At 41.0% G+C, this 14,640-nt stretch overlaps 1 protein-coding gene across 2 annotated transcripts; it reads left to right on the top strand.

Annotated features, from left to right (window-relative positions):
- The first annotated feature begins 316 nt into the window (after positions 1-316).
- Positions 317-14,634, top strand: LOC109290966 (steroidogenic acute regulatory protein, mitochondrial-like). Of its 2 annotated transcripts, XM_019507813.1 has the most exons (7): positions 317-2,126; positions 5,230-5,352; positions 6,563-6,708; positions 7,611-7,769; positions 10,558-10,742; positions 11,672-11,765; positions 12,460-14,634. In XM_019507813.1, the coding sequence occupies exons 1-7, from the start codon at positions 2,063-2,065 to the stop codon at positions 12,559-12,561; spliced, it is 873 nt and encodes a 290-aa protein (XP_019363358.1). In that variant the 5' UTR covers positions 317-2,062; the 3' UTR covers positions 12,562-14,634. The 2 variants fall into 2 exon arrangements, with proteins under 2 accessions (XP_019363358.1, XP_019363357.1); XM_019507812.1 differs by lacking the exon at positions 317-2,126 and having other exon boundaries at positions 4,255-5,352.
- Positions 14,635-14,640: the final 6 nt, after the last annotated feature.

Raw genomic sequence — 14,640 nt, 5'->3', positions numbered from 1 at the left:
AAAATATAACAGCCACATGAAAGGCAGAGTGCCAGGTCCCTGGATGTGGCCCACCCATAACTCATAGATTAACCACAGCCTGACGGTGCTGATGCTGATGTCTCAAGAAATCCTGCAGGTCCACATGAAAGAATGGGGCACCTCCAAGACTAACTGAACATTGCCAGTTATCCTCGTTAACAGCTAAAGCTTTTGAAATTCTGTGTTTTGTTCAAGTGGCTTGTAAATGTTATTGTTATGTTTGTCTGGGAAAGGGCACTTGATTCACAAGATCAACCTGAGATTTCAAATAGGAATCCATAGTGTGAAAAACACTGCTCTCTGCTGTGGCCTTTGTAAGTTCTTTGCAACAGAAGAATTTGCTTTAGTATTTTTCCATAGTCAAAAAGCCAATGAAAGCTACCTTCAAGACAAATGCTGACATGGTGTTGTGTTGTACAGAGTATCATGTAATGCAAGGTTGAGCAATTAGTACTCAGACGCTGGATGATGGAGCAGACCTCTTTGATGCTGACTGATTTTTGAACAGCACACACATGCCCCTTTCAGAAATACAAGCAGAACAGTGAAAACGTGCTGGCAGAAAACAAAGTTCAAAGAGACATTTTGCCCTCAATATACATGCACTGTATCCATGTATATTGGATCCAACCTCTCTCTTTAAAATGTGACTCTCTTATAAATTCTCCAGCCCCTTAATTTTTTTTATTCATGCCTCTGAATTTCCTCCAATGTTCTATACTTTCCTGGTACCAAAGGAGCTCAAAAACCACCCTACTTAACTATCTCTTTTAACCAGAATCAGACCTTATATAGGAAAGCCCCTGGAAACATATAATAAATGCTTACATTTACTGTCTTCATCATAATGGTACCACACATCCTGATAGGAAAGGGGTAAGGGACAGGAAACTGTTAACTATAGCAAGCAAGAAGAGCGAGGCAGCCCATGACTCACCAAGACACAGAAACTGTAGCCAGGAGTTACAAAAGCTGCTCACTTGATTGGCCCCTGTAGAAGCCAAAATATACGTAGTCAATTATAATTCTTCCTAACAATCCAATTATATCTGGTGTTATCTTGCCATGGTCAAAAAGGCTGCATGACCCTCCATTTACTCAGACATGCCAGATAGCTGATTCCTTAGCAAATTAAAGTATTGTACAGATGTAATGTAAGTAATGACAACATCAGTGGTTACAACTGCAACATCATGAGTTCTACTATGGACAGATGTCAGACAACAGGTACCATCCTAGAGAAACCACTATTTAGAGGCAATCCAGTGTTTAGTGACTGGTATATGAGCAACACCTAACAGGGAAGGCGTCATTTCCCATTTTCAATAGGGCATCAATAAGCATCCAGTCTACACTACAGCAGTTAATAGGCCTGGGATTAAATTCATATGTCTTTTAAAAACAAAACCATTTCATTCTGTGCACATATTCAACAAAGCCTGTATGGCCACAGTGAAACAGGGCTTGCAATTCCTACATGAAGTTAGCCAGTACAGCAATAAGCAGAGGAGAAGCATCAGATTCTTCAGGTAGAGGGGGGTGAAGGGCCAAGTGCCTTAGAAAGTAAAAATCAATAAGATGTTTACAAGCAGCTGACATGGCACATGGGTATCATTCAGGCTGACTGTAATGCAGTGTCTCACTTCAGAATGGCTGTGGCTTCTCTCCACAGTATGTTGTAGTTTGTTCAGAGAGACCAACAAAGTGTCAGGAGTTTTAAAAAAATGTATCTGTACCTGATTGATGTCATCTTGGAATACAGTAACCATCCAAACTTTGGGCGAGGGTTAATTATTATTAAATCTCAAAAAAGAAATGTGCAAAAGCTGCAAATTTTCACTTATGTGGATAAGGAGTTCCTCCCTCTGCTTCTCCCCTCCCTTTGTTTGCTTTGTCCTTGGATATTCTTCATTCCCAGCTGCTATCAGAAAGCATGGTCCATATCATCAGGTGTTGTCCTTCACTAACGCTATAAAGGCATGAACTAGTGCCACGGTCAGCTTTTGCACTGAACACAGGAGGCAACTGACATCTCCAGACCATGCTGCCTGCAACATTCAAACTGTGCTGTGGGATCTCACATGATCACCTTCGAAGGATAACTGGTAAGCAGAACTCATCTTTTTCTATTAAACAGAGCATACAATATACAGTAAAAGATACCCCCTTTTAAAGTGTCAACCAGGGAATAACTATTGTCCTTTTCTGAATGATTGTACAAGGCCACCACAGTAATTTGTGTCAAGCAGACTGGAATATTTCAGCCTTGTAGAAAACGGCAGCAGTCATCACTGTATAGACAGTGGGTATATATCATACATGCCAGAGTCATATATTTATAAACATGCTGACAATTCTATAGCCTGCGTATTCTTCTTTTGCTATTTCATACTTAGGAAGGATTACATTTTAATCTGCAGATGTTAGTAATTGATCTTTCCCTCTATACAAAATCTGACATATAAATTAGATCATAAAACATGGATACGTATACTGAGAGAAAGTTGAAAAGCATATGGAATCAAATTCCTAGTCAATACTATTTAGATCAGCTGAGGAACCTTTCATTCCTGAATCAGTTCTCAATCATGACTTCTACAGTCATTATACGTACAGTAAGCAACAGGTAGTCTTTTGTTGGGGAAGTAAGAAATATCTTCTGATACAAAAAATTTAACTTAAAAATGTTGGAAAATAAATATCAGCATCTGCTGAAATTCATCAACAGAAATCAAATCCTTTCAAGTCTAACAATTGTTGCAAGGGGCAGTGCACCAAGATGCCCAGGATTTTGATTTTCCTTAGTGCAAGGTAACATGTTGCACTGTTCTGCAGAGCTACTGCTCCACTTTGAAGTAAGTGCAGCATGTTTCATAGTTTCATAGTTTCTAGGGTCGGAAGGGACCTGAGCAGATCATCTAGTCCGACCCCCTGCCATGGCAGGAAAGAGTACTGGGGTCAAACGACCCCAGCAAGGTGTTCATCTAACCTCCTCTTAAAAACCCCCAGGGTAGGAGCCTGCACCACCTTTCTTGGAAGTTGGTTCCAGACCCTAGCCACCCTGACCGTGAAATAGCGCCTCCTGATGTCTAACCTAAACCTACCCTCTGCCAGCTTGTGACCGTTATTCCTGGTCACTCCTGGCGGTGCTCGGGGGAACAGTGACTCCCCCAATGCCTGCTGATCCCCCCTGACTAGTTTATAACAGGCCACAAGATCCCCCCTCAGCCTTCTCTTTTGGAGGCTGAACAGGTTCAGGTCCCGTAGCCTCTCCTCATAGGGCCTGCCCTGCTGTCCCCTGATCATGCGAGTGGCCCTCCTCTGGACCCTCTCCATGCTGTCCACATCCCTCTTGAAGTGCGGCGCCCAGAACTGGACGCAGTACTCCAACTGCAGCCTGACCAGTGCCGCATAGAGGGGGAGGATCACCTCTTTTGACCTGCTTGAGATGCATCTGTGGATGCATGACAAGGTACGGTTGGCTTTCCTAACTGTCTCCCCACACTGCCGACCCATGTTCATCTTGGAGTCAATGATGACTCCAAGATCCTTTTCCGCCTCTGTGCTGACAAGAGGGGAGTTCCCCAACCTGTAGGTATGGTGTTGGTTATTCCTCCCCAGGTGCAGCACCTTGCACTTGTCTGTGTTGAAACCCATCCTATTCTCATCCGCCCACCCTTGTAACCTGTCTAGGTCAGATTGTAGCCTGTTGCTTCCTTCAGCAGTATACCAGAAGAGGATGTATTTTGAGGGAAAAGTTACTAGGTTAATAGACAGTGATTAATAGGTTAGGTGAAGAACAAGGCAGCAAGGCAGTACTGTAGTGAAGTGAGGAAGCTCAGTGAAATATGATGCAATAACTGAAGATAGATACTCTTTAATGTGATAAATATTATATACTGCAGCTTTCATTACTTTATATTAAAGAGAAGTAAATTTCAGATATACTGAAAAAGTCACACTCCTTTCCATTACCCACTGAATATATTTCTGTATATTCTTGACACCTATGGAATAATGCATTTTCTTTAGAAAAATGTAATGATTTTTTTTTTTTGGTCAGTGGAAAGGGATTGCAGTGGACAAGGAAGACCAATTTAGGACTTTCCTGCAATAGTCCTAGGGAATCCATCTGCACTTAATTCAGATGTAGAGAAAGACATTGCCTTTCCAGTCAATTACCAGGAGGAGAGCTGAAAGCCTGTGTCTGTGTATCAGTAGATAACCTGGAATGATAAAAACTATGGTGGATTCTCTATTACTTTGAATTATGACTGGATGTCTTTCTGAAAGATGTGTTAAGTTCAAATAGAAATTATGGGCTTGATGCAAGAATTATTAGAAGAGGTTCTCTGCTATGTCACAGGTCAGAGTAGATCATTATAATAGTCTCTTCTAGCCTTAAGTCATATGAATCTATCAATCTGATCTACATATGCAAGTTACTGGCAGTTTCTTGTCATTAAAAATATTGTCAGAGCAATTCCCATACTTTGTAGGATGACACTTCTCAAATTCCTGCATGTTCTCCTCACTTTTACTGTTGAAAGTTATTTGTAAACATAGATAAAGTAGCCTGAAGAGTTGAGATTATAGAAATAACCTTTTACCCCAAAGAAGAAATCCCACAGTATTGTATTAAGATGCTAAATAATTGTTTTGTAGTCTTTGAGCCTTTGTCCCATATTTGACTGCACATTACTCAGAGAAGTACCACATGGGCCAACTGCAAATGTGGGGACATTTTCATTTTAAAATGTCACAACATCTGATACGCAGTATTTTCCCAAAAGAAATAAAGCTGGTCACAAAACAGAATTTTTTAAAATTATTTTTTGGTCAAAGATTTACATCTCTCTTCACTGAGAAACGTTGACACCATTTCGACCACCTTGGTAACTGGAAGTTCACCAACTTCTCCCCCTTTCAGAATAGTACCTGCTACTCTCCCATGGCCAGAACAAAATAACAAATCACACCCATGGTGTTTCTCATGCATGAATCAATATTCATTTTTCTCAAAGCACTAAGGCATAAGGCAAACAAATGACTTGCCCAAGATCAGTCCATCAGTCAGTTAGCGAATGCCGCTGATCAGTGTTGTTTTCACTTGCAGAACTCTGCATCAGTCATCAAGCCAATGTGCCTTCCTGCTGAATGTTGTGCATTTAATAGCTTTCAGAGTGTGTTGCTGTTTGTCTCTTGTAGGCCTGAAAAGAACAGCTATGGCAGCTATTGGGCATGACCTGCAAGGAATTATGTTAAAAGGATCTCACTGTCTTTCTTCTAAAGTTCCCAGCTATGTTCAGAGGTTAATGTGGAAAGATACTGGTAAGGGTTCTGTTTATCACTTCTGTGGGATCATTCCTATTCCCAGGGGTTGCTCCATATCGCAAGTCTTGATAATTTATAGCAGTCCCAATATTGGCCATCAGTCACAAATTTTTGTAGTAACCATGGTCCTGAGATTTTCGAAGGGCAGACCAAACAAACCTATCAGAAATGAAGTCCAAAACCTTTAAGTAAAGTCCATTTTACAGTGCTTTGTTATGTATATGGTGTCTCTTGGCATAAATAAATTACCAAGTGATTTCAAGAAGGACTCTGTTTTCCTTGTTCTTTAGAGCCCTTGCTTAATGTGAAATATGGTGTATATACGTAAAGCCGATAAAAAGCACCTATATAACTACATTACATTTCTACCTTATTGCTGTTGGGGGGCCAAATTAAAAACATTGCTTTCAAGAATACTTTTCAGTCATTTCACACAACTAACTAAGCACTGGGGGTGGGTTTTAGCTACTTTTATCAAATGTAACCTCATCCACACTGCCTAACACAGCTGTATCCACTGAAACTGAGTTTATACATCATACTTAGAAGCATTTTTCAACATGGTGGAAACAGATATAGATGCAACATCCTTTTGAGACATTTTGTCCAATCAAACCTGCTGTAAAAGGAGCATTTGCTTTGACTTAAGGTGTTTTTGTTTTGTTTTTTGTACTGAGCAATTTTATTTCCACAAAGTTCAATTTCATTGTGGAACGATGGGATGATGCTGAGGTGACTAAGTCATTCAGCATATTGTTGATGTCCATTTATTTGGATATTGTCAATGCTATTGTTAAAAAAGTGACAAAATCTTTTTTCACAGTCTTTAAAAATGTCTTATTCTACAGCTGTGGTGTCATGACCATGACTTACAGCCTTCTAATAACATCAGAACTAAAAACCTAAGCTAGCAACAGGATGATTATCAGTACGTTAAACTGCAGATGGCTGCAACCAAAGATATTCAAATACAGATTTCCTCAATGTGTGAAAAGTGTCACATACAGTATCCGCTTCTGATCTACTTTATCAAGCTGAACTAGAGCTGAGCAATTCCAGTTTTGATCCGTTTCTATCTTTAGGGCATGATGTAATGCCATATGTAAGCAAATGAAGACCGCAGATAACTACTATCTAATGGCATATAAACAAAAATAAGGATGATTTTTAGCATTCATGAATAATTCCTTTGTTGTTAATCCTGCAGCTGGGACTCGGGAACATGGCACTGGCATCAGCTCTGACTGGTTTTCAAGCACAGAGCTGTCTTATGTGAATCAAGGAGAAGTTACCCTGCACAGGGCAATGGAGATACTGCAGCAGCAAAATGGTTGGCAGATAGAAACAAAGCAGGTAAAGTCCTAGCATTTGTTACCTTTGCTACTGTAGTCCAAAACACTTTTCTGATAAAGAAAACCTTGAGTGAGGGGGTAGGCTAGATGGAATCAGCTTCAGTCACTTCCCATTACTATTTTTAAGATCATCTTCAGCAATGCTTCCACCACAGAAGCCCTTCAAGACCACAAATCCAGTACTGAAAGAGCAACTGGAAAGAGAGATCAAAATGTCTGTGGCATTTCCATGTGTATGTGCATGGAAAAGATCACATCTAAATTTGATAGGGCAAAAGCTGTGCTTAAGTGAGGGTGTAATTGTCAGGGTAGATGATGTGTGTGAAGGATCTCAAGTGTGGGTAAATAATGAGTGTTTAAAGAAAATTGTTCTATGTTACACTGAACACATAAGGAAACAGATGCATCTTCCAAGAAACAGTGTGTTAAGCACATGCCCACAAATTCATTAAATAAAGAGACAAGATGAAAAGGCTTTGAAGAGAAAGGCCAGGCAATCATCTACAAGGAAAGTTAATGCTGATGGTACTAAATTAACAGACACCAAATCACTGATATGTTCTGATTTTGTTATTTGTGTGTGTGTTTATTAAGATCTGTGATAGAACAGTTTAAGGTAGCTGGACTGGATGAATCCCTAGTGGTGAATATTAAAAAAAAATACCAGTGACATGATTTAAGTATAATGATTTGCAGCTATAAAGCAAAGAGTGATTAAAGAAAGGATCCACATCATTTATTTAAAAGGCTTTTCAGTGAGTAATTTGGTGCTCTTCTGTGAATGATCTGATGGGGAGCATGTTAAACATCATACTTGAGTCCTGAGATCTCTTATTTTCTTGTAGTGTCTCTACCTACATCATTTTTATTAGGATCACAGCATTATGCTGTCTTTCTTGCCAGGGAAATGGAGATGCAGTGCTGAGTACAGTCATCCCACAGCTTGGCAAAGTCTTCCGAATGGAGGGGGTGTTGGCTGTTCCAATGGACCAATTGTACCATGAGCTGTTTGAGAGCCTGGAACGAATGCCTGAGTGGAACCCTACTCTCAGCCAAGTCAAGGTAAATGGAGAGATGGATCCATCTTTTGTACAGTCTCGGTTCTTCTCATTCACCTGTTCAAAAAGCCAACCCCAAACCTCTCTGTGTGTATTTACCCATATTTATAATAATGTTCTTGAAGTCCTTGCCACAATTTGAAGTCAACCAAACTGGTACTTGAATATAACTGAAGTGAGAACTCTCCACCAGTAAACCAGGTACATCCACCAGCTCAGATCTCCTCTTCTCCGTCATTCCTTGCAGCCTCCTCCCCAACCCCTCCAATCCACTTTCAGTGCCTGATTAAAAAGATAAGCTTTGCAGTACATCCTAAAGATCATCAGCTTGGACTATTTCCAGGCACTGGGCAGCATATTCTAAAACCATGTGGGCTCCAGCACCTTGAGGTAGAAGTCAGTAGGGCTTCAGCTCAGCTGTGCAGTATGTCATGGGGGAAGCAGCTGTCTCTCAGGTAGGTCGTTTCTGAGCCACTGAGAGCCTTGTGAGACAAAAGCACCACTGAAAGCTTCACTCAGCAATCCACAGGCAGGCAATGCTGATTGTTGAGTACTAAGAGAATTTGCCTCTGGTTAAATACACCACTCACCAAGGATAATATGAAACTAGATAGGATCCAATTCTCCTGCAGACAAATTTCAAAACAGGTGTATTAACAATAGGCATCATTCCCCCAACTGGTCAGGATATAATCTCACAGAAAGAAGATGTATTTAACCACACCTCCTTAAACAGTCATATGGCTTGTCTGTAGTTCTTTTTTCAGTGGTGCTTGGTTTCTAAGATTTTTCTGTGCTGCAGAATGATGATGTCACAGGGATAGAAAAGCCATTAAATAAATTCTGAAGGTGGAGTCAAGCCACTTAGAAACTGAAGTGAAGTGAAGCTTGATGCATACACCTACTGTACCTTTGAGAGAGCCCTGATAGGAAAATAAATACAGAAAAGGCATTGAACAATTACCCAGGCATAGAATTTTGATAGAGAGGAAAGTTTGCATGAGAATGAGCTTAAGAGAACTTTTTTTTATATTGGATACTGGAATAACTAAATAATTCCTCACTGTAGGAAACTAATATTACTATATTCATCATGGTCAAGTAAATTAATGAAGGGTTTGTGAGAACAATAATGGCTTTCATAGAGAATGAGGGGGGTCATCCCCCTGCTGCATGTGATAAACGGTTAGTTTATTTGTATCCTGTCAAGGAAAACAGGATTATTTGTATATGGAAGGAAGATGCTGACATGATCTGCAACTTGTCAGTTGCCTATATAGACAGCTTAATGGCAATATTTATTTATGGTCATCAAGTAGCCCAACCATCAACTAATTCGGGTCCTAATTAACTAAGGGAACCAATATATGCAAGGAGGTGCATCACAAAGACTCTGCTGTGTAAATCCCAAAGTTCACAGTCATACTGGGAAAGCACTTTAGAGTACTGACAGTCCCTTGGAGGATGACTCAGACTATACAACCAAAACTTTTTAAGTTGTCTTCAGCTTGCAATACAGACAACCTGGCCACTTTTCTCCAGCAGCCTCAAACGTAATAGTCTTCTGAGATGGACCTGAAAGACCAGGGAGGTCAGTCTCCATTTAGAGAGGATGAATAGTCAAACCTGCTGCAGTATGTCCCAGCTGGCTAATAGAGACCACAGCACTACCATTCATACCCTAGGACATTTTCTATGAATGTTCAGTTCTCTTGAGAGCGCAGCACTAGCAATGCCATAATGTGTGAGAGAGGCAAAGCACTGAGAATGGATTTTGTGGAAGGCACAGAAGTCCATGCACTAGGGCTAGGGTTTCAGTGCATTTTAGTCTAGAATAAACCCTTTGGGATTTATTTGATTTGCCCTATAATTTGTCATCTCCTGAGCTTATCAGGTTACTAATCAGGAATCTTTATAAACAGCTTTTCCCTTACAGCGCAGGTCATATTCCTAGCTATCTTCCAAGCAGGTCACTGCAGTTGCACAGTACACTCTATCCGCTTCAGCTTGTTTCCACTCATCTACTGCTATTTGATATTAAAAACATTCCTTTGCTTCCTTTAAATGAAATGATATCATGATAGATGTATCTAAGCTGGCTGCCCAAGCCCTAACATTGTGCTAACTAATCACATTTCTTCTTTGATCAATGAGGTACTAAACACTTCTCAGAGCCTCTAGAGCACGTAACTCCTCTAATACGAGCAAACCCAGATGCTTGGGAACACCTCCTCCTTTATAGTGTGCTGGGAAGATTATTTAATTATTCACAGCTGGATAATTAAGTAGCCTGTCAGGCCTGCATTTGGAGTTTGCAGCTGCCCTCTTTCCTTTACTGAGGAAGATGGTGTTAACCCCTACATTGCCTTGTTTGAGACTGGGTAATGCTATCCCAGTTACACAGTCAATTTGGTGTAGACAAGGAAGGAAAAAACAGGGAGTAAAGTCCAGCCTTCACTATTTTATATACAGCCTTCAATTTCTGCAACTTTAGAAAAGAATAGGAGGAAAGATTAGAACATTCCACATCTGCATCACAGAGAGGTCAAAGTATATAAGAGTGACATCACACAGCTGTGGAAAGGTGTAGTCAAACAGAATGAGCATTTGTTTCTGATACATGGGTGGCTGTTAGGAAATTTGCTACAGGAAGTGACATTAAGAGAACAAAATAACTAATGGGTCCCTGGGCTGTTGTTCAAGGGGTACCATTTTCTCCTAGATTGCATGGTGTTTGCATTTTTTGATTTACAAGTTTCCCTCCAGCTCTTTGTATTTTGTTCTGGCTCCAGATTCTACAAAGAATTGGGAAGGACACCCTGTTGACTCATGAAATTGCAAGTCAGAGCCCCGGGAACCTTGTTGGCCAAAGGGACTTTGTCAACATACGGCGCTGCTGGAAGAAAGAGACAGCAGTGTATTTGGTTGGCACTGCAGCCTACTCGGAGCTTATCCCATTGCAGGAGGAGCGAGTCAGGTAAAGACTGAATGAATGGTAACAGGGATGTGTGCCTCCACTATTCAGTAAAAACACTGAGCATGCAAGAGATGCATCTTCCCTACAGAGCTTCGGGCATGAAATGTCAGTAAAATGCAAGTACATGCGACATACATTTAGGGTCACAGACAAATGACTTTTCTAAAAAGTTTAAATCCAACCATTGCAAGGTAGTTTCAGTGTTAAAAAATAGACTTTTCCTCTTGTTTTGCCAAGGCAATCAGAAGCCCAGTTCTCATTTGTGCCCATAACAGACCCAGGCCTAAAGACAAAAGCAGCCTAAATTTGAGATAGGCCTGAAGATACTGAGTTCAGGAATTCAGCATTTTGGCGGCAAGGACACGACAGGAAGAGAAATTTGGTGCAGATTGGGACAGATGTATCCTGCTGAGTCTGTTTTCTAACCTGTACAATTGATCCAGCCTCTCATTTGTCATGAACATGGAATTTACATAAAAGTAGGGGCCTGATGTTATTATGATAGATGTACAAGCATCCTCCTGAACCCATGCAGGGTCCCATTTGTAGCAAAGATGCAGAGTTCTGGCCACACAGACATCAGTGGAGGATTAGGGTAATGTGACTAATGAGATGAGAAGCTTGCTAAGGTTGAGAACAGGTACATGTTCAATTCAATGGCCAGCCAAACTGTTTTTAGATTTCCATAAACGTATTTTAATCAATTTTTACTTAATTAATCCCAAAGTATCCTACTAGATTGAGAAAGAGTGTCATGAAGAACATAGGTCATTTCATAGTTTCATAGGGGCTGGAAGGGAGTAATACAGAGTGACCAACTTTACTAGTGCCACTCTGGAGTTGGTTAGAGGTGCTTCATTGTAGCCATCAGAAGGTCCAGGCTCTCACAGGAAATTATCTAAGTTCCATTGTCTCCCTCCAACCACCAGGGCTGAGGCCACGCTCAGCTGCATCGTTCTGCAGCCACTGGAAGAGAACCCAATGCAGACCCGCTTCACCTGGCTCTTGAGCATGGACCTTAAGGTAAGTTCAAGTCTCTTACCTAAGATTGACGAAGCTTATAAGATATAAGGTACTATATGGTACTTATTGGGAGAGAGAAGTGCAAGATGAGGAAGACATTGAAGCAATGATTTCTGGGAATTGGAGAATGGATTGTCATGACTAATGCCCAGGCAGTTAGTTACCTCAGGTGTTGGATGTCTCAGTGAGGCATCGCACTAACAATGGTAGATAGCAAGGCTGGTTATGCCCTCAGGAAGCCTAGGAAGGGGCATAGCACACTTTTCTCCAGTATAATCTGGCCCAGAGGTTTGCCCTTTGTGGAAGGTCCAACTCTGGACTGGCACAGGAGAAGGAGATGAGGGAAGAGAGATTGCAGCTTTGTTCTTCAGATTTGCTGTTTTACAGATTTGCTCTTGGAGAAGAGGTCTGATCCCAGCTTCCTTTCCCTCCCTCCTCTGGTCCATGTTTGTATGTCTGCCCTGGGTGCTGCTGCAAAGGTGGGACCAAGCTGGTTCAGCATCTAGGAAAAGGGTCCTTCTGCACCAGGTGTATTGTCCAAAGAGGGCATCAGCCTGTAAAATCCAGCACCAGCTTTCCATAGCAATTGGTTCAGTACAGCCACTCCTGAAATGGAGCGAGGCTCAACCCCTTGCCACTGAAATTTTCACCCTTGCTTTTTTAAAGGTGACGTTGGTTTGTTTTTTTCTCAAAGGGATGGATCCCCAAGTCTGTTATCAATTATGTCCTGCCACAGTCACAAGCAGATTTTATCAAACACCTCCGCCAGCATCTCTCCATCTCAGCATGGCCCTGAGCTTCCAGGAGGATGGACTCCACCGTGGTACAAGGTTGCTATAAGAGGAGAAGGAACTATCAGAAAGCATGGTGAAAGAGAAGGGTATCCATGGTGTTCTCTTGCTGCTACAGTCATGCAGGCATGACAGCTGAGGTGCAGAACTCTGAACCCAGTGACAAACACCCCAGTGTTTGGAAAGGATTCATCTCTGGTGTTTGGCTTTCAGCTGATAGCACAGCTCATATCCAACAGTTTACTTTGTGCCTCTCTACTTATAACAGTCTCCTCCACTACTTTTCTTGCAAGAATTTGGCCAGGCAGTTCTGCCAGCAACAAACTTCTGTAGTCCCCCAGCCTCTGCAGTGAACATGGGCAACTTGGAAAGCAAAAGGGAGCTTGATTACCAGCGTGGTCTGTTGGAAGCGGGGAAATGTCATCAAAGCAGTTTCTGCTGTTAAAGTACTGAAGTAGCATGTTCTAATCAAATAGTAGAGGATGTGTTCAGGAACCCTAACTGATGTCCCTGCCTGTCAGCTCACCACTGCTGATATTAATGATGGTGTCTGGCCCCCTCTTGTGAAACATCATCTCTTGCTGTACTGACCCATTGTAGAAGGGACAGCACGTAAAACACATTTAATACTTTTTCATATAAGCTTCCATTCCATATTTTCCCTCTGTTTCAATGTTTCCAGTTATTGTTCTCATTATTTACACTGTCATCATTTGTAAACACAGACTCTGGTTTTGTTTCTGGATTTATTTGTCAGTCACAGTTTCTTTAAAAAGACTAAACTGTTTTATTTTTCTGTATTTTGACAGAATCACAGATAGTCAAGGACACTTACCTCACCAGTCTGAGGCCCTGTTTTGATGGGCAGAAAGGGGTATTTTCATTTTATGCTAGCTCTCAATTTGGCTTAATACAATTGGAAAGCCCACAGGAGGATGTAGAATAACACATCTGAAGCCACTTTAGCAATCTGTTGGTTGGCCAAGATGAAGTCCAGTGGCTTGTGTAAGAAACTTAAGAACTTAAGAAAAATTATCCAAATTAACTTTTCAAATAGATTAAACTGCATTAAACCTCTTTGTGGACATACTTATCCAAATTGAAAGTAGTCTTAATTCAACTTCATTAAATTTTCTTTAGAAGTAAATGATGTCTTAGCAAGGCCTCCTCATTTCAAATAAGTGTCCATGGAGTGGCTAATCCCCTTAGAACCACATTTTTAGTACATTCAGATCAAGTATCCTGAGTGTCCCAGTGTTGGCAAACCTTAGTTGAAACATGATCGAGTAACAATTATTCAAAAGGATTATCCTGCCTTTTGAGAGATTTTAAATTCTTGAAGCCAGGTTAACTGAATGGCTGAAAAACAACCTTTCTGTCTACCACAGCAGAGCTCAGGGAATTACAGTGCAGAGAGAAAAAGGGGGGTGGTACACGCAAATCTAGAGATGCTTCAATTCCATCAAGGTGTTCCACTGACTACCTAATTTGTGTAAGAGTGGAGTTCAGGTCACCAGGCACCTATGTAGTGGGATTTCCTGGTAATTATGTGACCACATCTTTATAAGTAGAATAAACCCTACTAGCTACTTCAAAATAGTAGCTGAAAACCAATGTGAACAATTGCCTTGGCTTTCTCACCAGGGTACCTGTTTTAGAAATAGTGTTGCTTAGTTAAATTAATATTTTGCTTAACAGGATGAACCTGCACAGAACAGCAAAGCATAGTTAAAAACAAACATTGCAATAGTAAATCTGAATCCTTCTAGGCTGTGGGAAATGGCACTATTATAGCCATTTCAGCGTGACTGCTAATTTATCAGTTTGCATGTTTTTTGCATGTCTTATTTATTGAGCAGGAATACCATCACAATGGCTGTAAGTCTTGGTAAGAATCTGCCAGCTGCATACAAACATTACTAGTTGAAGTAAAATAAAGAAACAATGTGTGGTCTCCCTATGGCCAGGACTAATGGAATGTGCCTCTCATTTATACCCCAGTTTGGGGGGTGGGAGAGGAGGAAGGTTTGGTGAACATAATCCCCAATATGGACAAAGGCTTAATCTTTAGATGATACATTCCA

The sequence above is a fragment of the Gavialis gangeticus genome, unplaced genomic scaffold (genome assembly GCF_001723915.1).
Source record: "Gavialis gangeticus isolate Ggan-Ray unplaced genomic scaffold, GavGan_comp1, whole genome shotgun sequence".
Classification (NCBI taxonomy): Eukaryota; Metazoa; Chordata; order Crocodylia; family Gavialidae; genus Gavialis; species Gavialis gangeticus.
Note: the sequence above shows the minus strand (reverse complement) of the source record. Positions and strands in the feature narration are given on the sequence as shown.